We start from the raw sequence: 24,340 nt of genomic DNA, 5'->3' as shown, positions 1-24,340 counted from the left end.
GGTGGGCTACGCCGATCACAGGTGTTTAAATCTCGGCTCCTTTCCGCCCCGAACCAATTTTTTCTGGGTCGTAGCCTCCCCTACCCTGCTCTCGCTCTCTCTCTCTCTCTCCCCGTCTCTCTTCTCTCTCTCTCTCTCTCTCTCTCTCTCTCTCTCTCTCTCTCTCTCTCTCTCTCTCTCTCTCTCTCTATTCGTGTACCTCACAACTATTTGCAGTTTGGTGGACTTAAAAGGTTGACATACAATAGACATTAAGGCATTAAGGCTAGTCGACGCAGGGTGCCAGTCGTGAGAGGTACGTGGAGGAGGGTGGCAGAGTTGTCACATTGTGTTAAGGAAGGGCGTCATGGGGCAACAGACTCCAGGTGATAACAATGCAGTGACATGTCTCAGAAGATAGGACACAGTCTACAACAAAAGTGTAACAGACATTTAATGACTTTATGGACCGAAAGAGAGACCTCTGGGTGTGTGAGAAAGTCTAATAGAACTGAGGAGGGCAGGGGGGGGGGCGGCGTAAAAAGAGAGAATGTAAGAGATGTGAAGTAAAGAAACATGGCGTGAGTAAAATTACAGTTAAACAGAGCTAAAAGAAAGTGTTGAAAAGAGAAACAGGTGAAAGAGAAAAAGAGAGCAAGTAAAAAAAAGAGACAGAAAAGAGTGTGTTCAAACTGAAAGAGATGGTAACAAAAAGGGGCTATTGAAGGTGGGAGGACTTAAGTGGTCAAGAGTCCATAACGACTGAAATTTAATATTGACGACTCAGTTGCTCCTTTGAGAATTAAGCTGGTCGTGTCACAAAGTTTTGCATCGACTCTTTGCAAACACTTTCAACCAGAAACTTCAAAACTTGATGTTGCAACATTTGGAAATCTTCTTGCCAATGGAGAGAAAAGAAAAAACACATTTGTTTCAAAAATAAAAAAAATCTTTTCCCGTCCCCGTTTTTATGTGTACGTTAATAAAAGGAATGTTATAAACGAAAGTAAACATGAAGGACTTAATAATGTGTTCCATTTGTAAACAATAATGTGTTCCATTTGTAAACAATCAAAATGAGAACATAATCAAGAACCCAAGATCCCTATATGCTGTTAGCTGAATGGTTTGAGTAAGTCCATTAATGATACTAGCTACAATGACAGAAGGACTTCACTCTATAAATCATCAGCTGGACATACCTACAACCTAAGGGAGACTACTCCCCAGTCTACTATTTAATAACGGTTATTTTTATTGTGTTGTCACTGTTTGCAGAAAAAAAAAAAAGGTTTAGGAAGATAGAAAGAGAAAATCTTCGAGTTGAGTGTCTTAGTCTTCTCTCTCTCTCTCTTTCTCCATCTCACTATTCTCTCTCTTTTTAAAAATTCTCTATTTCTTTCTCTCTTTCTTTCTAACTCTCTTGAACTTTCTCTTATTCTTTATTACTCTCTTTTTGGGTAGCTCAAACTCTCCTCACCCCCTCTCTCTCTCTCTCTCTCTCTCTCTTGATTACACCTTTTCATTTTTGTTTCAGCAGAAATGATTGACTTGTCCAAGTCCCAGCTCACGTTACTCAAGCTAATGTTTTGTTTTGTTGATACATCTTCTTTAAACGTCCATGTTTTGAAATGTACAGCTACATTGATTGATCCCAGAGATTGTAACTGGAGTTCGCAGTTTCGTTTCAAAACGAGGTCAGTTAAAACCAAAACAACAACGCTGGGAGCCGTGTTCACTCCCGTACTTAGCCTGTACGTTCAAAGTTTGTTTGGGTTCTTTGTAACAAGGCGAAAACAAAATATTGAGAAACAAGAGAGAGAGATAGACAGACATAGACCAAGCAAAACTGGAGTTAAAGAGAGAGAGAGAGGAAGAGAGATAGACAGACATAGACCAAGCAAAACTGGAGTTAAAGAGAGAGAGAGAGGAAGAGAGATAGACAGACATAGACCAAGCAAAACTGGAGTTAAAGAGAGAGAGAGAGGAAGAGAGATAGACAGACATAGACCAAGCAAAACTGGAGTTAAAGAGAGAGAGAGAGGAAGAGAGATAGACAGACATAGACCAAGCAAAACTGGAGTTAAAGAGAGAGAGAGAGGAAGAGAGATAGACAGACATAGACCAAGCAAAACTGGAGTTAAAGAGAGAGAGAGAGAGAGAGAGAGGAAGAGAGATAGACAGACATAGACCAAGCAAAACTGGAGTTAAAGAGAGAGAGAGAGAGAGAGAGAGGAAGAGAGATAGACAGACATAGACCAAGCAAAACTGGAGTTAAAGAGAGAGAGAGAGGAAGAGAGATAGACAGACATAGACCAAGCAAAACTGGAGTTAAAGAGAGAGAGAGAGAGAGAGAGGAAGAGAGATAGACAGACATAGACCAAGCAAAACTGGAGTTAAAGAGAGAGAGAGAGAGAGAGAGAGAGAGGAAGAGAGATAGACAGACATAGACCAAGCAAAACTGGAGTTAAAGAGAGAGAGAGAGGAAGAGAGATAGACAGACATAGACCAAGCAAAACTGGAGTTAAAGAGAGAGAGAAAGGAAGAGAGATAGACAGACATAGACCAAGCAAAACTGGAGTTAAAGAGAGAGAGAGAGGAAGAGAGATAGACAGACATAGACCAAGCAAAACTGGAGTTAAAGAGAGAGAGAGAGGAAGAGAGATAGACAGACATAGACCAAGCAAAACTGGAGTTAAAGAGAGAGAGAGAGGAAGAGAGATAGACAGACATAGACCAAGCAAAACTGGAGTTAAAGAGAGAGAGAGAGGAAGAGAGATAGACAGACATAGACCAAGCAAAACTGGAGTTAAAGAGAGAGAGAGAGAAAGAGAGATAGACAGACATAGACCAAGCAAAACTGGAGTTAAAGAGAGAGAGAGAGAGAGAGAGAGAGAGGAAGAGAGATAGACAGACATAGACCAAGCAAAACTGGAGTTAAAGAGAGAGAGAGAGAGAGAGAGAGAGGAAGAGAGATAGACAGACATAGACCAAGCAAAACTGGAGTTAAAGAGAGAGAGAGAGGAAGAGAGATAGAAAGACATAGACCAAGCAAAACTGGAGTTAAAGAGAGAGAGAGAGGAAGAGAGATAGACAGACATAGACCAAGCAAAACTGGAGTTAAAGAGAGAGAGAGAGGAAGAGAGATAGACAGACATAGACCAAGCAAAACTGGAGTTAAAGAGAGAGAGAGAGGAAGAGAGATAGACAGACATAGACCAAGCAAAACTGGAGTTAAAGAGAGAGAGAGAGAGGAAGAGAGATAGACAGACATAGACCAAGCAAAACTGGAGTTAAAGAGAGAGAGAGAGGAAGAGAGATAGACAGACATAGACCAAGCAAAACTGGAGTTAAAGAGAGAGAGAGAGAGGAAGAGAGATAGACAGACATAGACCAAGCAAAACTGGAGTTAAAGAGAGAGAGAGAGGAAGAGAGATAGACAGACATAGACCAAGCAAAACTGGAGTTAAAGAGAGAGAGAGAGAGGAAGAGAGATAGACAGACATAGACCAAGCAAAACTGGAGTTAAAGAGAGAGAGAGAGAGGAAGAGAGATAGACAGACATAGACCAAGCAAAACTGGAGTTAAAGAGAGAGAGAGAGAGGAATAGAGATAGACAGACATAGACCAAGCAAAACTGGAGTTAAAGAGAGAGAGAGAGGAAGAGAGATAGACAGACATAGACCAAGCAAAACTGGAGTTAAAGAGAGAGAGAGAGAGAGGAAGAGAGATAGACAGACATAGACCAAGCAAAACTGGAGTTAAAGAGAGAGAGAGAGGAAGAGAGATAGACAGACATAGACCAAGCAAAACTGGAGTTAAAGAGAGAGAGAGAGGAAGAGAGATAGACAGACATAGACCAAGCAAAACTGGAGTTAAAGAGAGAGAGAGAGGAAGAGAGATAGACAGACATAGACCAAGCAAAACTGGAGTTAAAGAGAGAGAGAGAGGAAGAGAGATAGACAGACATAGACCAAGCAAAACTGGAGTTAAAGAGAGAGAGAGAGAGGAAGAGAGATAGACAGACATAGACCAAGCAAAACTGGAGTTAAAGAGAGAGAGAGAGGAAGAGAGATAGACAGACATAGACCAAGCAAAACTGGAGTTAAAGAGAGAGAGAGAGGAAGAGAGATAGACAGACATAGACCAAGCAAAACTGGAGTTAAAGAGAGAGAGAGAGGAAGAGAGATAGACAGACATAGACCAAGCAAAACTGGAGTTAAAGAGAGAGAGAGAGAGGAAGAGAGATAGACAGACATAGACCAAGCAAAACTGGAGTTAAAGAGAGAGAGAGAGGAAGAGAGATAGACAGACATAGACCAAGCAAAACTGGAGTTAAAGAGAGAGAGAGAGGAAGAGAGATAGACAGACATAGACCAAGCAAAACTGGAGTTAAAGAGAGAGAGAGAGGAAGAGAGATAGACAGACATAGACCAAGCAAAACTGGAGTTAAAGAGAGAGAGAGAGGAAGAGAGATAGACAGACATAGACCAAGCAAAACTGGAGTTAAAGAGAGAGAGAGAGAGGAAGAGAGATAGACAGACATAGACCAAGCAAAACTGGAGTTAAAGAGAGAGAGAGAGAGGAAGAGAGATAGACAGACATAGACCAAGCAAAACTGGAGTTAAAGAGAGAGAGAGAGGAAGAGAGATAGACAGACATAGACCAAGCAAAACTGGAGTTAAAGAGAGAGAGAGAGGAAGAGAGATAGACAGACATAGACCAAGCAAAACTGGAGTTAAAGAGAGAGAGAGGAAGAGAGATAGACAGACATAGACCAAGCAAAACTGGAGTTAAAGAGAGAGAGAGAGAGAGAGAGGAAGAGAGATAGACAGACATAGACCAAGCAAAACTGGAGTTAAAGAGAGAGAGAGAGGAAGAGAGATAGACAGACATAGACCAAGCAAAACTGGAGTTAAAGAGAGAGAGAGAGGAAGAGAGATAGACAGACATAGACCAAGCAAAACTGGAGTTAAAGAGAGAGAGAGAGAGAGATAGACAGACATAGACCAAGCAAAACTGGAGTTAAAGAGAGAGAGAGAGAGAGAGATAGACAGACATAGACCAAGCAAAACTGGAGTTAAAGAGAGAGAGAGAGGAAGAGAGATAGACAGACATAGACCAAGCAAAACTGGAGTTAAAGAGAGAGAGAGAGGAAGAGAGATAGACAGACATAGACCAAGCAAAACTGGAGTTAAAGAGAGAGAGAGAGGAAGAGAGATAGACAGACATAGACCAAGCAAAACTGGAGTTAAAGAGAGAGAGAGAGGAAGAGAGATAGACAGACATAGACCAAGCAAAACTGGAGTTAAAGAGAGAGAGAGAGAGAGAGAGAGAGAGGAAGAGAGATAGACAGACATAGACCAAGCAAAACTGGAGTTAAAGAGAGAGAGAGAGGAAGAGAGATAGACAGACATAGACCAAGCAAAACTGGAGTTAAAGAGAGAGAGAGAGGAAGAGAGATAGACAGACATAGACCAAGCAAAACTGGAGTTAAAGAGAGAGAGAGAGGAAGAGAGATAGACAGACATAGACCAAGCAAAACTGGAGTTAAAGAGAGAGAGAGAGAGAGAGAGATAGACAGACATAGACCAAGCAAAACTGGAGTTAAAGAGAGAGAGAGAGGAAGAGAGATAGACAGACATAGACCAAGCAAAACTGGAGTTAAAGAGAGAGAGAGAGGAAGAGAGATAGACAGACATAGACCAAGCAAAACTGGAGTTAAAGAGAGAGAGAGAGAGAGAGAGATAGACAGACATAGACCAAGCAAAACTGGAGTTAAAGAGAGAGAGAGAGGAAGAGAGATAGACAGACATAGACCAAGCAAAACTGGAGTTAAAGAGAGAGAGAGAGAGAGAGAGAGAGGAAGAGAGATAGACAGACATAGACCAAGCAAAACTGGAGTTAAAGAGAGAGAGAGAGGAAGAGAGATAGACAGACATAGACCAAGCAAAACTGGAGTTAAAGAGAGAGAGAGAGGAAGAGAGATAGACAGACATAGACCAAGCAAAACTGGAGTTAAAGAGAGAGAGAGAGGAAGAGAGATAGACAGACATAGACCAAGCAAAACTGGAGTTAAAGAGAGAGAGAGAGGAAGAGAGATAGACAGACATAGACCAAGCAAAACTGGAGTTAAAGAGAGAGAGAGAGGAAGAGAGATAGACAGACATAGACCAAGCAAAACTGGAGTTAAAGAGAGAGAGAGAGGAAGAGAGATAGACAGACATAGACCAAGCAAAACTGGAGTTAAAGAGAGAGAGAGAGAGGAAGAGAGATAGACAGACATAGACCAAGCAAAACTGGAGTTAAAGAGAGAGAGAGAGGAAGAGAGATAGACAGACATAGACCAAGCAAAACTGGAGTTAAAGAGAGAGAGAGAGGAAGAGAGATAGACAGACATAGACCAAGCAAAACTGGAGTTAAAGAGAGAGAGAGAGGAAGAGAGATAGACAGACATAGACCAAGCAAAACTGGAGTTAAAGAGAGAGAGAGAGGAAGAGAGATAGACAGACATAGACCAAGCAAAACTGGAGTTAAAGAGAGAGAGAGAGAGGAAGAGAGATAGACAGACATAGACCAAGCAAAACTGGAGTTAAAGAGAGAGAGAGAGGAAGAGAGATAGACAGACATAGACCAAGCAAAACTGGAGTTAAAGAGAGAGAGAGAGGAAGAGAGATAGACAGACATAGACCAAGCAAAACTGGAGTTAAAGAGAGAGAGAGAGGAAGAGAGATAGACAGACATAGACCAAGCAAAACTGGAGTTAAAGAGAGAGAGAGAGAGAGAGAGAGATTTTGTTAGCAGGATTGAAGATTATTAAATCGTAGCCGAAACTTCCCACAGGGCGGAGGTGCGAACCCGAGACCACCTCTACGGCCAGACAACCATGTTGGCTTTTTAGACAATGGATAATAATAATAATAATGTGTAATACGCCTCCGTATTACAAATACAGGAGGTTCTCAAAACAACCCACTGTCTACTGTACTGGGACTGACCTATTTTGATTGACAAGATGGTGGATTTTAACCGACCGAATTTAGTCTTCCTTGACAAACAATAAAAATCTGGGATGTTCATCTACACCCAATACCACCATCCCATAATAGCAGAAAAACTGAACGAAAAAAAAAAAAAAAGAACAAAATACGAAACCCTAATTTTAAGCGACTATGGAAGCTCTCTAAAATAACAATATACCCAGTTGTAGTATCAACCGAGGGGAATAGTGACAACTGAACTCTAAGACACATTGGAACGCCAAAGCATTCCTAGGAAGATTCTAGTTGCCTGTCAGAAGGCAGAAGTACTGCAGATCTGCCACATCATCAGACTATTGCTTAGTGAACAGTGAATTTTGTTTCACTTTTAACGAGGCTCGACCCTTGCAGTGACAGAGAATGAAAATTATTTTTTTCAATAATAATAAAAATACCAATCTTTATGACCCTCGAGGAAATAGTTTCTTGCAGACGGACTATTTTAGAATCAGTTACAACCATGTTCCTGCTCAGTCAGGCTTTCATCACCTGTAAAAACGGCACTAATAATTAAGAAGAAAAGAAAAACTTTCACCTGTTAATTATTTTGATGGGCGCTAGCAGGGCGTCACCTGCAGATAAAGCGCCCTTCCACCCCAACCCATTATATTTTTTTTGTCCGCTCTAGCCAGCTTGTAATTTCTACGCGCGGATTGCAGGTGTCCGTATTGAAAAAAAAAAGGGGGGGGGGGGAGTTTATTTAATAGACGATGGCCGTGATTTTTAACGTCTGTATCGGTGTGGGGCGGGGCCTTAGTCACCAAACTACATGCCCGCACACACACGCACATCCACAGGTGTTTCTTGTGTACATTGAACATTTTTTATAACCTTTTTTTCTTAAATTAATAAATTTTTTAAAATATCGTTTTACCGTACGTTAATACCATATACCAGGGAGTCTCAATAATGTATGGCTTAGTTAGAGGGGAACAAATTATAGAAATAAAAACTTTGCAAGATAGAAACTTCGTAAGGTGGCCTCTAGGGGCCTGTTCTTTGGTCATATTGCTTTCTTCTTCCAAATGTGATGACTGCTTCTTACGTGTGTTCTTTTATATAAACTCATTTTCTATTAAATTTACTTTTCGAATACACATGTACATCATTTTCTGCACTATTTTACAAATATTTCTTTAAAATGTTGACATTTTTTACCTATTAAGACAATGTATATAAATTATTTCAAATACTATTAGTAAAAGAAAAGATAATATATAATGCGGTTAACCTTTAATTGTAAGTCCAGTAGTACTTATATTAATTAAAAATAGATGACTTTTTTCTTTTACAACAGTTATCTGCATTTGACTATTGACTATTAATAAGGAAATAACTCCACTTATATATCCACATCTCTCAATAAGTAGCATTTATTTCCTTTTTTCGACACCAAAAAAATAGTTACCTATAATTAGTTAACTATTTTTTTTAATATGATTAATGTTTTGTTAAGTACGACAAATTATGGTATAAATTTTCAACTAGGTCCGAGAATGGGTGTGGGAGAAGTTACATGCAGTAGAGTGTACCAGACCAACAGACTGAGTTGATATAAGCTTTTTAAACAGCATATTTCTTGGGCAGTTTGACGCTGAAAGTAAACCTCAGTAATGTTCTCTTGTCTCTGTTTGTACATTTTGACATTTCAGATTCAGGTTACGTTAGCATTCAAGTCACGTTTATATTTCAGATTTCAAGATAATACACAAACACTAAGATCATTGCATTCCTATTTACTATGTAGTGTCTACAAAGTGAGGACTTTTAACGGTCACTTATAAACACAGTAATCTCTTTGTTTACCTTTCGTTGATTAAGATCCGGTTTACATTACTTATATAAATTATAATAATATAGAAAGAGAAGAGAAAGCCACATGGAGAAATGTGGAGGCTTTATAATGGAAGTTAAAAAAAAAAACTTTAGGAAGATTAGTAGAGATTTTGAAAAAAAAATCTAGATAAATTGTACAATGTCAAGGACATAATGACAAATTCCTGGTACCATCTAAAAAACAAAAGTTGCTTGACACTTAAGAGCCTAAATATAAGAATCTGCATGATGAAAAAGAGCACAAAATGATTAGATGCTTTTTAAAATACATCGATTATCAACGCTTCCTATCTTCACTCCACCAAGTCAATTATAAATCTAGTTCGAGCTATCCATTATAGATACAATTGCCATTTATACAAACAAAGATACGCCACTGCATTGGAGTGTAGTACAGTCTACCCACCATTCAACTATAGATACAATTGCCATTTATTCAAACAAAGATACGCCACTGCATTGAAGCGTAGTACAGTCTACCCACCATTCAACTATAGATACAATTGCCATTTATTCAAATAAAGATACGCCACTGCATTGAAGTGTAGTACAGTCTACCCACCATTCAACTATAGATACAATTGCCATTTATTCAAACAAAGATACGCCACTGCATTGAAGTGTAGTACAGCCTACCCACCATTCAACTATAGATACAATTACCATTTATTCAAACAAAGATACGCCACTGCATTGGAGTCTAATACAGTCTATACATCATTCAACTATAGATACAATTGCCATTTATTCAAACAAAGATACGCCACTGCATTGGAGTGTAGTACAGTCTACCCACCATTCAACTATAGATACAATTGCCATTTATTCCAACAAAGATACGCCACTGCATTGGAGTGTAGTACAGTCTACCCATCATTCAACTATAGATACAATTGCCATTTATTCAAACAAAGATACGCCACTGCATTGGAGTGTAGTACAGTCTACCCATCATTCAACTATAGATACAATTGCCATTTATTCAAACAAAGATACGCCACTGCATTGGAGTGTAGTACAGTCTACCCATCATTCAACTTTACATTCCATTGTTCATATATTTGTAAAAAAAAATGTTAACAAAAATGCAACAAAAAATTGGAATGAATGCCATGAGGTCAGAAGTGCAAAAAGTTCAGCCCAGGGAAGCAATGGAAGGAGAGTTTCTACTAGCGACAGATCAAACACCCCCAAAGGTGAGCACTTCAACAGGTGTCCTTTCTACACTCACGCACAAGCCTATACATACTGTTTATTCATTCTTTAAAAAATAAAAAAGAAAATACAATAGCAGTAGCACTTGCAACGTCGCTTAACACACACACACACACACACACACACATCATACTTGAGAGGAGTGCCAAAGAAATCTCAATATTTAACCAAATGGCCAGGTGTGGTAATTTGTTTTGATTCAAACATGTCTGACCAAATAGCAGGCCGTCCCCTTATCTCATCAAAACCAAAGCTCCCGGTTGGACTTCAGAGACAGAGTAGCACCTGGAATAGTGTACACACACTTTGAAAGACTTATTAGACTTTTAAAGAAAAGATGTTTGTTGTTATAGAATAATAAGGCGACTATGGATCACCTCATAGAATGTTGATTGCCGGGGTATTAGCTATGGTCGGAACGATGTCGTCCACACAGAAGCAACTGATGTATCCAAAGGAACGGTAAGTACATCTACAGTTTGGGATACAAGTCAGGCTGCAGCACTGTGTTCTCCGAACTGCGGGAGGGTCCCCGGCTCTTTTATTTTTCCTCAGGTTTGACTCCCGAAGTCTTTCCCTTGTTTGGGTTTAGCTGCAAGGTTTTCTTCTCTTACGTGGGTAGCGGGCCTTTCCTGTCCCAACCTTATGAAAAGGTAACCAAATATTAAATCAATTTAAATGCAGGTTTAATCTATTTTTCTTCCTTTCAGAATACTTTGGTTATCTCTCAACATTTAGCCGAGTTATTAAGCACTATTTCAGTGTTTTGACCTTTACTGGTTAGCTAGGAATTGTCACTAGAGGCTGAGGGTAAGAAAGTCTAAAAGAAAACTGGTCAATCGTTAATTTGATTTAAGTTTTTAGCCTTTCTGACAAACATTCAATACATAAAACATAGGCTTATGTTTTATATTTTAAAAATTCACTACAAAATCAAAAGAAAAAGAAAATTACAAAGATTACTATATAAAAAGACTACAAGCTCTCCCTATACAAAACAAAAAACAATTATCTATTAATAAAAAAAAAAAAGGAGAGACTTGCCTCCGGGACAGCTTCCTTTGTGTTTGACTTGGACATTCTTGCTATCACACTTGACAGCTCGTCGCAGCTCGCATTTGGACATGTAGGTGACATCATCTGTCCCGCAGACGGGCCGCCCTCTGTAGGTCGGGCAGGTGACACTGCATCGCGATGCCAGGAGAGACTGGAACAAACTCTGAAGACAGGAGAAACCTTAAAATACCTGTACTTATAAATGATGACAACCTACATAAGTAGGTGTATACTTATGATAATGATATACTTATAAATACGTTTGTTGAAAAAAAAAGGGACGGATAATCCTAAATGACGTAATGAACAGAAAACATACATTGATAAGAGGTATCATTGATAAGTATCATTCCCGTCTTAATCACTCTACTTTCCCCATTGCCACTAGAACGTGGAACGGTTTGGAATATTTAAATGTTTTGTTTTATATGTTTCGGATATTCCATCAGAGTTGAAGATAATTTTCTTCCTAGTCCTAGAGATGCAACTGTTGGGCGCTTTACTTTCTCGCTGTGTCTAATGCAGATAAACCAAACTCAACGAAACCCAATAACACAGGCGAAAGGCCGAACACTAGAAGCTAGTCGACGCTGATAGTGAATGTCGAACAAGAAGTTTAACAGTAACGAAGGGAACCTTCGAATGTCGTCAAGCGAAATCTCTACGTTCCTAAAAAGCTCCTTCTCAAAAAAGTGGCCTGTTGACATCCATTATTATTTCGCTATTCCTTTCTAAAACCTAGTCTTGTTTTTACTAGTCGCGTCATCGAATCAAATTTTCCCGCTTTACGGAACAAATAATAATAATAATAATAATAAAGGTAGATTTCAATCGCCCGGATCTTCTGTTCGTTGATAAAAAAGAAAAAACCGCTACCACTATCGACATCGCTGTACCACTGTCTCATAAGAAAAACTGAGATAGAAATACAACGAAAATATGGGAACCTAGGCTTGTTGATTAAGCGTTTATGGAAATTATCCAAAAATAACTATGTACCCCATTGTTATATCAACCGAGGGGATAATAACAACTGACCTCACAGACACCTTCAAGGCCCTTAACATTCATAGGAACATCCTCGTTGCCTGTCAGAGATTGGTACTCCTGCAGACCTGCCACATCACCAGAAAATTCCTCAGTGGAAACTGTTAAAGGGACTACGATGAATTTTGTTTCTCTTTAGCGAAACTCGACCCTAGCAGCGCCAGAGAATGACTACTCGTTCATTTCTAACATAATAATAATAACAAACTTGATACTCGATACTAAGAAAGATACAATATAACTGTTTGTTGCCTTAAGTCCCATAAACTGTGAAGAGGGAAGAGGCAGCAAACAAAGATATATTCAGAACTATAATTGGTAGCGTTAAGCTTTTACTTCATAAATATGAAACTATTTGCTTCTATGTTTGACTAAATAATCAAAGTGCGAGATCAACAAATGTTAATCCCTGTGTAACACGCACACAAACACACACACACACAAAGGCATAATTGCTACCTACCGATGTAGTTAGGAGCAATTTTTTTTAATTGGTTGATATGTTTCATGAGTAGCTTGCATTCTTTTAATATTAAGAAAATTGTCTATTAAATACAACCACTAGTAGATGACAATGTAGAATATGTCTAAAATATTGTGGTGTTGGACTTTTACTATCTTTTCTAGTTTACGAGATCTAAACAGGACGGACGGACGTCAGACATTCCACACAAAACTAATAGCGTCTTTTCCCCTTTCGGGGGCAACTAAAAATATTTGTAATCGTACAGATTTATTACTGTAGTCTAGATTTATTACACATTTAATTACATGACTGGCTTTAATATAAAAAAAATTCTTTAACAAAAAATATTTTTAAAAAATGTTTTTCTTGTCCTAGAAATAACGATGACAAAACTTTGAAAGTCACGTGGCACAAGCAAAGCATTAAACCATGATTATAAACTTCAGCTCGAAATAATTAATAACATTAATAACATTAAAAACTCTGAGCTTCCTAGATTCTAGATATAATTGTTGGAATTGTTTGTTTTTTTATTTCATTAGATCAGTAAAGAATGGCAATGGGCTATTGGCCTAAACTGCCCACAGGTTGTGACGTCGCAGGTCAGTGTTCAATACTTCTATAACAATTGGTCTCGGTATAACGCTCAACGAAGGTATTGCGTGACCACCACAACGACCTATTGCTTTCATTGTTCTTAGAGACGTCCGTAAGAATAGGAGAGGTCTGGGGCCCAACACAAAGCCTCGGAGACTCACCTACCAACGTAAAAGAAAATTCAAAGGCGTTTCTTTTTTAGACCTAGAGGAGCTCACATAGCCGCAGTACAGATAACAAGGCCCCACAGAATCTAACTTTGAAGACACATTTTTAAACTGCCCCTATTTTGATTTTCCATTTAAACCAAATATATAAGTTGCCAAACTTATATGGATGGTAATGGATCACATCAGAGCGTCTTCGAGAGCTGAGTCTCTGGCGGCTGCCCATTCGCTATAACCAAAACTCAGCATCTGAAAACAGATTCAATTCGTATTAGAGATGACCATATTTTATACATTAATCTGTTAATATAAATTCATTATAAATGCTAATATAAATGCTCCACATAGCAGATGCAACATAATGATATATTCATAGTATGACTTCGAGAAATCCATCAGGGTGCAAAACTAGACTAGTAAGTTATAGACACAGCTAAACAAAAAAACCTCTACTATTGCCCCATTATTGCTTTTGTTGCCCCTGTGAACTGTCGGGTCGATGTGTGTTGATGTGTGCCACATGCTCCAACACAAGGTGAGCGGCCCATCACCACATTATATGGCAAGCCTGGCCACGAGTCTGGCATCCAGATACCTGTCTCAGCTTGTCATTATGTTTCTTCACGTGCGCGCCGACTTGATGAGATACACTGCAAGGATTCTCAAATTTGTGTGATGTATGAATAACATGTGTAATGGAATTTTTTTCAAAAAATAAATACCAGGCAAAGCCTTATAGTACATCGAGAACTTGGTGACTGAATAAGGTTGAGTTTTTTGACACGTCGTAAGAGACACTAAGTAGATGTCAGCAATCCTCACCATGGTAGTGTTATGTGTCCTCTGGAAGCTGGCAACAGGTGCTTTAAATTATGGTTTAAGAACCATCGGAGGATAACCAAGTAGCTTTTGTGTGTTTGAGCTTATACATAGTGTGTGTGTGTGTGACAGTGAGTTCTTCATCAAAGTAAAGCTTAGAGGATGGGCCAAATGGAACTCTTTTTGTGTATGTGTGTGTAGAGAAAGGGAATGGTCTGGATTATGTTCTTCTGCTCTTTAGAAAATTGAAAATGTCTATACGAAGGCCGCACCTAGTTGTCTCTCTGCCTGGTCGCTTTCAAATTGTGTTTAGTCTGAACCATAGTCATTGCCAGAGAAAAAAAATATTTCTGTTACATAGAGTGTTACTACAAAATAGGTGGTGCCTGTGTGTTCTGCGATTGACGACATGGCCCATGGGTCTATGTAAAATATGAACCAATTACAGGCCAACACGTGGGTCTATGTAAAATATGAACCAATTACAGGCCAACACGTGGGTCTATGTAAAATATGAACCAATTACAGGCCAACACGTGGGTCTATGTAAAATATGAACCTATTACAGGCCAACACGTGGGTCTATGTAAAATATGAACCAATTACAGGCCAACACGTGGGTCTATGTAAAATATGAACCAATTACAGGCCAACACGTGGGTCTATGTAAAATATGAACCAATTACAGGCCAACACGTGGGTCTATGTAAAATATGAACCAATTACAGGCCAACACGTGGGTCTATGTAAAATATGAACCAATTACAGGCCAACACGTGGGTCTATGTAAAATATGAACCAATTACAGGCCAACACGTGGGTCTATGTAAAATATGAACCAATTACAGGCCAACACGTGGGTCTATGTAAAATATGAACCAATTACAGGCCAACACGTGGGTCTATGTAAAATATGAACCAATTACAGGCCAACACGTGGGTCTATGTAAAATATGAACCAATTACAGGCCAACACGTGGGTCTATGTAAAATATGAACCAATTACAGGCCAACACGTGGGTCTATGTAAAATATGAACCAATTACAGGCCAACACGTGGGTCTATGTAAAATATGTACAAATTACAGACCAACACTTGGGTCTTTGTCAAATATGTACAAATTACAGACCAACACGTGAGTGATGTCATATGATTGAAACTTCCGGTACCGCGGACTGAAGTCAGCCCTCACAAGTACAACAGCTGCCTGGCAGACACACAGCAAGTATACTGCTATCACTTGAACTTTCCGCTCAAAAGGGGAAAAAAAAAGAAACATCGTAAATTAAATTACACACACACACACTCAAAATGGTAATACATCGAAACAACTTCGAATAAACTGATTTGGTTCCGACCGAGTTTTTAGATTTGTTCCATGTAATGAGTTTTAAAAGTACACCTGTTGATCACTGTTTGGACTTTTAATTTTGAAATCATTTTAGAATCTAGACCAGTGGTTGCCAAACATTTTTTTGGTCTCGTAGACTCTTTGCCATGTTTTACATTTTTCGGTAGAGACCCATAAACAGCTAATTATGTAGTTTTTTTTTAACATTCTCCAGTGACTTCTAAGTCATCTACACTAAATGATGAAAATGTAAAGAAATCGAAGCAAAATAATTTTTTTCCTGTATTATGAATTCACAAAACAAACACACAAAAAAACGCCCTTTGGTAGTCTAGTTTGATAATAAAATTTTCAATATTGGGCTTCAATTTATATAGGTTTAATATTAAGACTTTAGATAGATGATGTTTGCAGAGACGGAAATAGCAGTGCGCGGGGGCCATTTTCAATCATAGTTTCTTGTATACACAATTAGAATTAGACTTGAGTTAGATCCTCCTGCGTATTGGACGGCAAGCTGTCTCCAAAAGATCTGTCACTGGCAACCCGGTACCACTGCTCTGAGGTCCTCCATGAGAGTGTGGCATCAATCCACTGTTTGCGCTTTCCTTTTTTGTCTCCATGTCATTGCAACTCTTAGTATGTAATTCATTCTGTCGGAGGATATGCAATGCTCAATCAAACCTCATTAGTTGGTCGAGTCCAAGTTCGGCATAGGATTTCTTTGTTTGGGACCCGATCTCTGTAACTGACTCCCAAAATCGTTCTCAGCCATTTTTTTGTTGGACCATATTTAATCTTTTCTCTATTTCGGCAGACGACTTCCATGTCTCACATGCATATGTTGCTGTTGGGATGACGATTGTGTTAAGTAGGAGTATTTTTGCCTCAAGTCCAATAGCTTGGTTTGTCCTTCGGAATATGCTCCCCACCTTTCCTATTCGGCACTCTACAGTTACTATGATGCTACATTAGTATGTTAACTTATCCAACTCTTCAAGCTCTGACTCGTCAAGTATGACGGGGGCAACCTTTGCCTTATATACCACGCGCACAATTTAGTTTTATGCAAGTTTATGCGGAGGCCAATTTTGGGTGACTCTCTACGCAATTAGGCATTCAACTAAGATGTTACAATTAAACAAAAATGTCCTTTGGAATAACAGTGTTAAACTTCAAAGGATTATATGGCTCCTTTTGTCTCGAAAGGCAATGGATGCGCCCAAATGAGTCACTGGTTTTGGTTTAATCTTGAGACGGGGCAGAATCTGGTGTGGCTAATCAAGCCAATTCTAGAACGGCAGAGTTTGCCACAATTCGTACATGTGTATGCCTCTGATTCAGGGCTAGTGTGCAGAATTAATTCCATAAATAATAATTAATGGGAAATGAAATTTAAAGTCTTGACCTGCTTTGAATGATTTTCACTATCACAGACCCCGACATTTCATTAACCTCCAATTATTTTTTCCCTACATTCAGACAAGACACAGGAGGGGGAAAAAGCGATAGAGAGCAAACTAGGGTCAATGTAATGAAACCTAATGACACAAAATCTAAGAAAATTAAAAGAAGATTATTGAGGGAGAGTTTCTGAAATAAACAGAGAACATAAACAATAACAAGGACTCTATAATGAAAGATTAATGTTTACAGCTCTATAATGAAAGATTAATGTTTACAGCTCTATAATGAAAGATTAATGTTTACAGCTCTATAATAAAAGATTAATGTTTACAGCTCTATAACGAAAGATTAATGTTTACAGCTCTATAATGAAAGATTTATGTTTACAGCTCTATAACGAAAGATTAATGTTTACAGCTCTATAATGAAAGATTAATGTTTACAGCTCTATAATGAAAGATTAATGTTTACAGCTCTATAATGAAAGATTAATGTTTACAGCTCTATAATGAAAGATTAATGTTTACTGCTCTTTAATGAAAGATTAATGTTTACAGCTCTATAGTGAAAGATTAATGTTTACTGCTCTTTAATGAAAGATTAATGTTTACAGCTCTATAATGAAAGATTAATGTTTACAGCTCTATAATGAAAGATTAGTGTTTACAGCTCTATAATGAAAGATTAATGTTTACAGCTCTATAATGAAAGATTAATGTTTACAGCTCTATAATGAAAGATTAATGTTTACTGCTCTATAATGAAAGATTAATGTTTACAGCTCTATAATGAAAGATTAATGTTTACAGCTCTATAATGAAAGATTAATGTTTACAGCTCTAAAATGAAAAATTAATGTTTACAGCTCTATAATGAAAGATTAGTGTTTACAGATCTATAATAAAAGATTAATGTTTACAACTCTATAATGAAAGATTAATGTTTACAGCTCTATAATGAAAGATTAATGTTTACAGCTCTATAATGAAAGATTGATGTTTACTGCTCTATAATGAAAGATTAATGTTTACAGCTCTATAATGAAAGATTAATGTTTACAGATCTATAATGAAAGATTAATGTTTACAGCTCTATAATGAAAGATTAATGTTTACAGATCTATAATGAAAGATTAATGTTTACAGATCTATAATGAAAGATTAATGTTTACAGCTCTATAATGAAAGATTAATGTTTACAATTCTATAATGAAAGATTAATGTTTACAGCTCTATAATGAAAGATTAATGTTTACAGATCTATAATGAAAGATTAATGTTTACAGCGCTATAATGAAAGATTAATGTTTACAGCTCTATAATGAAAGATTAATGTTTACAGATCTATAATGAAAGATTAATGTTTACAGATCTATAATGAAAGATTAATGTTTACAGCTCTATAATGAAAGATTAATGTTTACAGATCTATAATGAAAGATTAATGTTTACAGCTCTATAATGAAAGATTAATGTTTACAGATCTATAATGAAAGATTAATGTTTACAGCGCTATAATGAAAGATTAATGTTTACAGCTCTATAATGAAAGATTAATGTTTACAGCTCTATAATGAAAGATTAATGTTTACTGCTCTTTAATGAAAGATTAATGTTTACAGCTCTATAGTGAAAGATTAATGTTTACTGCTCTTTAAGGAAAGATTAATGTTTACAGCTCTATAATGAAAGATTAATGTTTACAGCTCTATTATGAAAGATTAGTGTTTACAGCTCTATAATGAAAGATTAATGTTTACAGATCTATAATGAAAGATTAATGTTTACTGCTCTATAATGAAAGATTAATGTTTACATCTCTATAATGAAAGATTAATGTTTACAGCTCTATAATGAAAGATTAATGTTTACAGCTCTAAAATGAAAGATTAATGTTTACAGCTCTATAATGAAAGATTAGTGTTTACAGATCTATAATAAAAGATTAATGTTTACAACTCTATAATGAAAGATTAATGTTTACAATTCTATAATGAAAGATTAATGTTTACAGCTCTATAATAAAAGATTAATGTTTACAGCTCTATAATGAAAGATTAATGTTTACAGCTCTATAATGAAAGATTAATGTTTACAGCTCTATAATGAAAGATTAATGTTTACAGCTCTATAATGAAAGATTAATGTTTACAGCTCTATAATGAAAGATTAATGTTTACATCTCTATAATGAAAGATTAATGTTTACATCTCTATAATGAAAGATTAATGTTTACAGCTCTATAATGAAAGATTAATGTTTACAGCTCTATAATGAAAGATTAATGTTTACAGCTCTATAACGAAAGATTAATGTTTACAGCTCTATAATGAAAGATTTATGTTTACAGCTCTATAACGAAAGATTAATGTTTACAGCTCTATAATGAAAGATTAATGTTTACAGATCTATAATGAAAGATTAATGTTTACAGCGCTATAATGAAAGATTAATGTTTACAGATCTATAATGAAAGATTAGTGTTTACAGCTCTATAATGAAAGATTAGTGTTTACAGATCTATAATGAAAGATTAATGTTTACAGCTCTATAATGAAAGATTAATGTTTACAGCTCTATAACGAAAGATTAATGTTTACAGCTCTATAATGAAAGATTTATGTTTACAGCTCTATAATGAAAGATTAATGTTTACAGCGCTCTATAATGAAAGATTAATGTTTACTGCTCTATAATGAAAGATTAATGTTTACTGCTCTATAATGAAAGATTAATGTTTACAGCTCTATAATGAAAGATTAGTGTTTACAGATCTATAATGAAAGATTAGTGTTTACAGCTCTATTATGAAAGATTAATGTTTACAGCTCTATAATGAAAGATTAATGTTTACAGCTCTATAATGAAAGATTAATGTTTACAGCTCTATAATGAAAGATTAATGTTTACTGCTCTATAATGAAAGATTAATGTTTACAGCTCTATAATGAAAGATTAATGTTTACAGATCTATAATGAAAGATTAATGTTTACAGATCTATAATGAAAGATTAATGTTTACAGCTCTATAATGAAAGATTAATGTTTACAGATCTATAATGAAAGATTAATGTTTACAGCTCTATAATGAAAGATTAATGTTTACAGATCTATAATGAAAGATTAATGTTTACAGCGCTATAATGAAAGATTAATGTTTACAGCTCTATAATGAAAGATTAGTCTTTACAGCTTTATAATGAAAGATTAATGTTTACAGCTCTATAATGAAAGATTAGTGTTTACATCTCTATAATGAAAGATTAGTGTTTACAGCTCTATAATGAAAGATTAGTGTTTACAGCTCTATAATGAAAGATTAGTGGTTACAGCTCTATAATGAAAGATTAGTGTTTACAGCTCTATAATGAAAGATTAATGTTTACTGCTCTATAATAAAGAAATAATTTTGTGTTAGAAGCAGACGAGATAAGAGAAACGCTTAAAAAAAACTACACCAAAAAATGTTTTAAAATATTTATAAATCCTTCGACTCCGTTTATGAAAACTGGAGCAATAAGTAACAATAATACAAGACTACAAGACATCACAAAACGAAAATGGAGCTGGATAGGACACACCCTGCGAAAACCAGCTACCAATGTTGCAAGGCCGGCGCTTGACTGGAACCCACAAGGAAAGAGAAAAGTGGGCAAACCCAGGCAAACCTGGAAGAGGTCAGTCATCAGTGAAGCTGAGGGTACTGGAATGACATGGGAGCAGATGAAGAAAGCTGCTCAGAACCGAGTTCGGTGGAGAGGTGTGGTTGCGGCCCTATGCTCCCCTGGGAGTACACAGGATTAAGTAAGTAATATATAAAACAGTAAACCATAATTTACCAATAGAAAAACAAAACCTAATAAAATTCTCAGAAAGTCTCAAAGATAAAGGCACAATTCTTATTCCATATGGTAGGACAAACTCGTAAAAGTGCTCCTTCTTGCCTAATGCCACTAGAGAATGTAATGAGTTGCATAAATCAGCCAGGAAAACCAAAGACTTAGCAGAGTTTAAGTCACTGATTAACATAAATGACTAGATTGACACATGCAATGCGAAGGAAATAATTATTTTCTTGTTTGAAGTAACTTCTGTAATCTATAAGATACGATGAGATATGTAAGTAATCACAAAAACCGTTAACAGAATGTCCCCCCCCCCCATGTACAATGCCTTTATTCAGATCTCGCATCTTCTGTCCTCCCCCCCCCCCACCCTTTCTTTTTAATCTCACTCTTGTCTTCCTTCAGTCTGTTAACACTAAAGTCATCGTAAACTCATGTGGAATTTGTATTCAAGAGCATGATGACAAAACAATAATACGAAACAAATGTTTGCCGCCAAGTATTTTTTTTTCTCTCTCATGCTTGTCTCAGTCTTGAGTCTTCGAAAAGATTTGCTGTTTATGTAACCTATTTAACCAAACAAATCGGTGCGTTTATAAAGACGTTATTTAAAAACAAATACAAGTAAAAACAACATTGAAAAGTATGAGCAGGAAATACGAGAATGTAAATCTAAACTTTAAAAAAAAATAGAGTTCGTATTATATTTTGAACTTTTACGCGAGGACCTACAGAAGGTTAAAGTGACCTCGTCGACAATCTTGGGAAATGTGTGAAAATGTATAAATGATATGTTTTTAAAGGTGAACACAAACATGTGTTCAAAACAATGTTAACTTAAAATTAACATATTTACACCAACTGTGCGCAATGATGAGAATACCCCCCCCCTCCAAAAAAAAAAAGGCACACACGCCTTATAAAGATCTACATAATTTTGTCATATGTTACTATGTAAAATATATCCGTCAGTTCTAGTCAAATGAAGGGTCATACAATTGTGACGTCCGCATTTTTTTGTTTGTTTAGAAGCGTGGCGCGGATTGGGTGAGGGGGAAGCCATATGTGGTAACGGTAAGACTAAGTGGGTACATGTACCATTCAATCTGGGAAGAAAAAAGTTTTTAGCACATTTTAAAGATAAGAAAAATATTAGAGAACTTCATACGAAAAACAAGAAAAATATATTTAAAAAAAACTACTTTAAAAAAAAAAGATTATATGAAGCCTAGTTCTGTCTCTATCAATTACTTTGGGTCAGTCATGTAATTAAATTTGAAATCTATATTAATAATAATAAATATGTGCGATTAGGAATATTTTTACCAATTGTTTTTGTTAAGCGAAATTTCATGCTTTTAGCTTTCTCCATAAATTATGATCCTATCATAAATTCGAAATTGAGGGCTCAAGCCTCCTCAGGTTAAAATATGAACCACTGTGCCAGCGAAATTCTTATGATAATAGAGAGTTTTTATAGTTATCTATTGTTAGTTTCAAACTTTAAAAGCGGCGACTTATTTCTCTCTTCAAAGTATAAAGGGGAATCAATTCTACTTATACCACCATATCAGTCAAGTACAATTTCTTTCCCTTATTCAATACCTAAGAAAACAATTAATCAGCAATAGGTTATTAACTAGACAGTAATTTTTTTTTGTATTGATTCTTGTTTTGTCAGGTAAAAGAAATAATTGTTCAAAATTTCAGCTTGATCAATGCAATACTAGATCACGTGTCTGCCTTACCTTGCCGTCCACTTCTCTGATGTCCAAGCATTCAGCGCCAGAAGCCCACAGCAAAACTGCCAGAAAGGACACGATAAATGTGTCACTGGAGACAGCGCAAGCCAATAGCCAAGAAACAATTTTGAAAGGCATTATAGTTACTTAGTCTGGCTGAGACATGACGTCATTGATTTAGTCTGTACTCTCGAAACCAGAGCTTTTTACGTAGGAATCATCCAATACATGTCAGAATGTCGCGTCACATCTGCTGTACCAGGCGTTATTCTCCCTTAATCTAATCCTTCCTTGAGTACAAAACATATAATAAGGTCATAAATAAGACCAAGTCTCAAAGAAATAACTAGATATAAATGTGTAATGTCTCTGCATTGACAGAACTACAACTGTACAATCACATTTTCTTTTAAAATCTCCGAATAGAGCTATCAAACTTTGAGAAAAAAAAAAAGAATGCGGTGAACTAACTGCTTCGGTTTCACAACAGACAATCTGCGTCATTTTTAGAACATCTTCTCTGAGCTGCACAAATCCAGGAATGACGCAGGATACACTCCTAGCAGCAAATACAAATTAACTCCTAGTACGCATATTAGCGTAGGAAATGAAATAATGCAGTATTCCCTGAGCGATCTTCCAATCTACAAAGGTAGTGAGCTAGTTTTTAAATTTGTAAAAATCAAAGTAAAAATATTTTACATATTCAAAATTACATAAAAAGATAATTTCTTCTCCGCATTTTCGGAACAATTTTCTAAATTGGATTTTATTTGTTTATATTGCTTCACATGTCTGTAGTTAAAAGGTCCTATTTTAGGCTAGATAACTAATCTAATGGAAGAATGATCGAACACACTAGGACCAGAACTATTGGCCAGACAAAAGAATATCGTTTGAAACGCTTTAAAAGTATTTCAACATTAATGATTCATTTTGCATACTCCATTGTATATACAGGGAAAAAAACGCATTGTGGCTTTTGTATTTATAAATGAAGGAGAATAATACTTTGTATTTTTATTTTAAATTCTTATGAATATTTCTTCCACTACGACATCATCCTCTTGTAATCAGAGACGAACATTTCTGATTTTGACTAGTGTAGGATGTTCAAAAAATAACATTTTCTAATTACCGATATTTCTTAACTCTTTCTCTTCTAAATGACGATACCAACGTTGATTCCACCAGAATGTGGTAAATAATTACGGAGAGAAAGAGTTAACGCTTCTCATCTATTTCCCGTCTATTTCCGCAGAAACTATTTTTGCTCTAGCTTAATGCAATGTATCAATTCAACTCACGTCAATTGTAGAAATAGCAAACCACTAAGGATGCACACGTTCACAACAAAATTGTTAACTTCTAGTATAACTGTTAACTAAGTAGCTGAAAGAAATCAAAGCACAAGGAAGTATTAAGAAGCTCCGTCTGAAATGGTCATCCTAGTGTCCAGCTGGTATAATCCATTGGTCTGTCAATCCGGTTTCTTTGTCTCCGATGTCAAAATAAATAAGGATGGAAGGAAGGAATAAAACAATAACAACCGCCAGGTGTAGTTCTTGTAACGGTTTACCTTGCGCCCCCACACCTTGTTCAGCGCCCCCCCCCCCTCTGTTACTTAAATCTCCCCTCCTGTTTAGGGCTACACCAGAAGAAGCACGAGAGATGGAGGCGTTGGCTCGTCCTCACCCCACCTTCTTTTCCTTTGGTCGACCCCCCCCCCCCACACACACACACACTTTTTTTTTTGCAAGACAAGAGAATGAG

General features: G+C 36.6%; 1 protein-coding gene across 5 annotated transcripts in view; it reads right to left on the bottom strand.

The window, feature by feature from the left end:
* Positions 1-24,138, bottom strand: part of LOC106057090 (SPARC-related modular calcium-binding protein 1-like) — an 82,278-nt gene extending 58,140 nt beyond the window's left edge. For 2 of the 5 annotated variants that reach the window (XM_056023836.1, XM_056023840.1), the window contains exons 1-3: positions 23,875-24,137; positions 22,574-23,003; positions 11,115-11,289 (exon numbers count right to left, since the gene is read on the bottom strand). In XM_056023836.1, coding sequence (XP_055879811.1) covers positions 11,115-11,289; positions 22,574-22,705 — 307 coding nt within the window. In that variant the 5' untranslated portion in view covers positions 22,706-23,003; positions 23,875-24,137. Of the gene's footprint in view, positions 1-11,114; positions 11,290-22,573; positions 23,004-23,874 lie in introns of all 5 variants that reach the window. The other 3 variants (XM_056023838.1, XM_056023837.1, XM_056023839.1) reach the window with 3 other exon arrangements.
* Positions 24,139-24,340: the final 202 nt, after the last annotated feature.

The sequence above is a fragment of the Biomphalaria glabrata genome, chromosome 3 (assembly GCF_947242115.1).
Source record: "Biomphalaria glabrata chromosome 3, xgBioGlab47.1, whole genome shotgun sequence".
Classification (NCBI taxonomy): Eukaryota; Metazoa; Mollusca; class Gastropoda; family Planorbidae; genus Biomphalaria; species Biomphalaria glabrata.
This window is presented reverse-complemented; position numbering and strand designations above follow the sequence as displayed.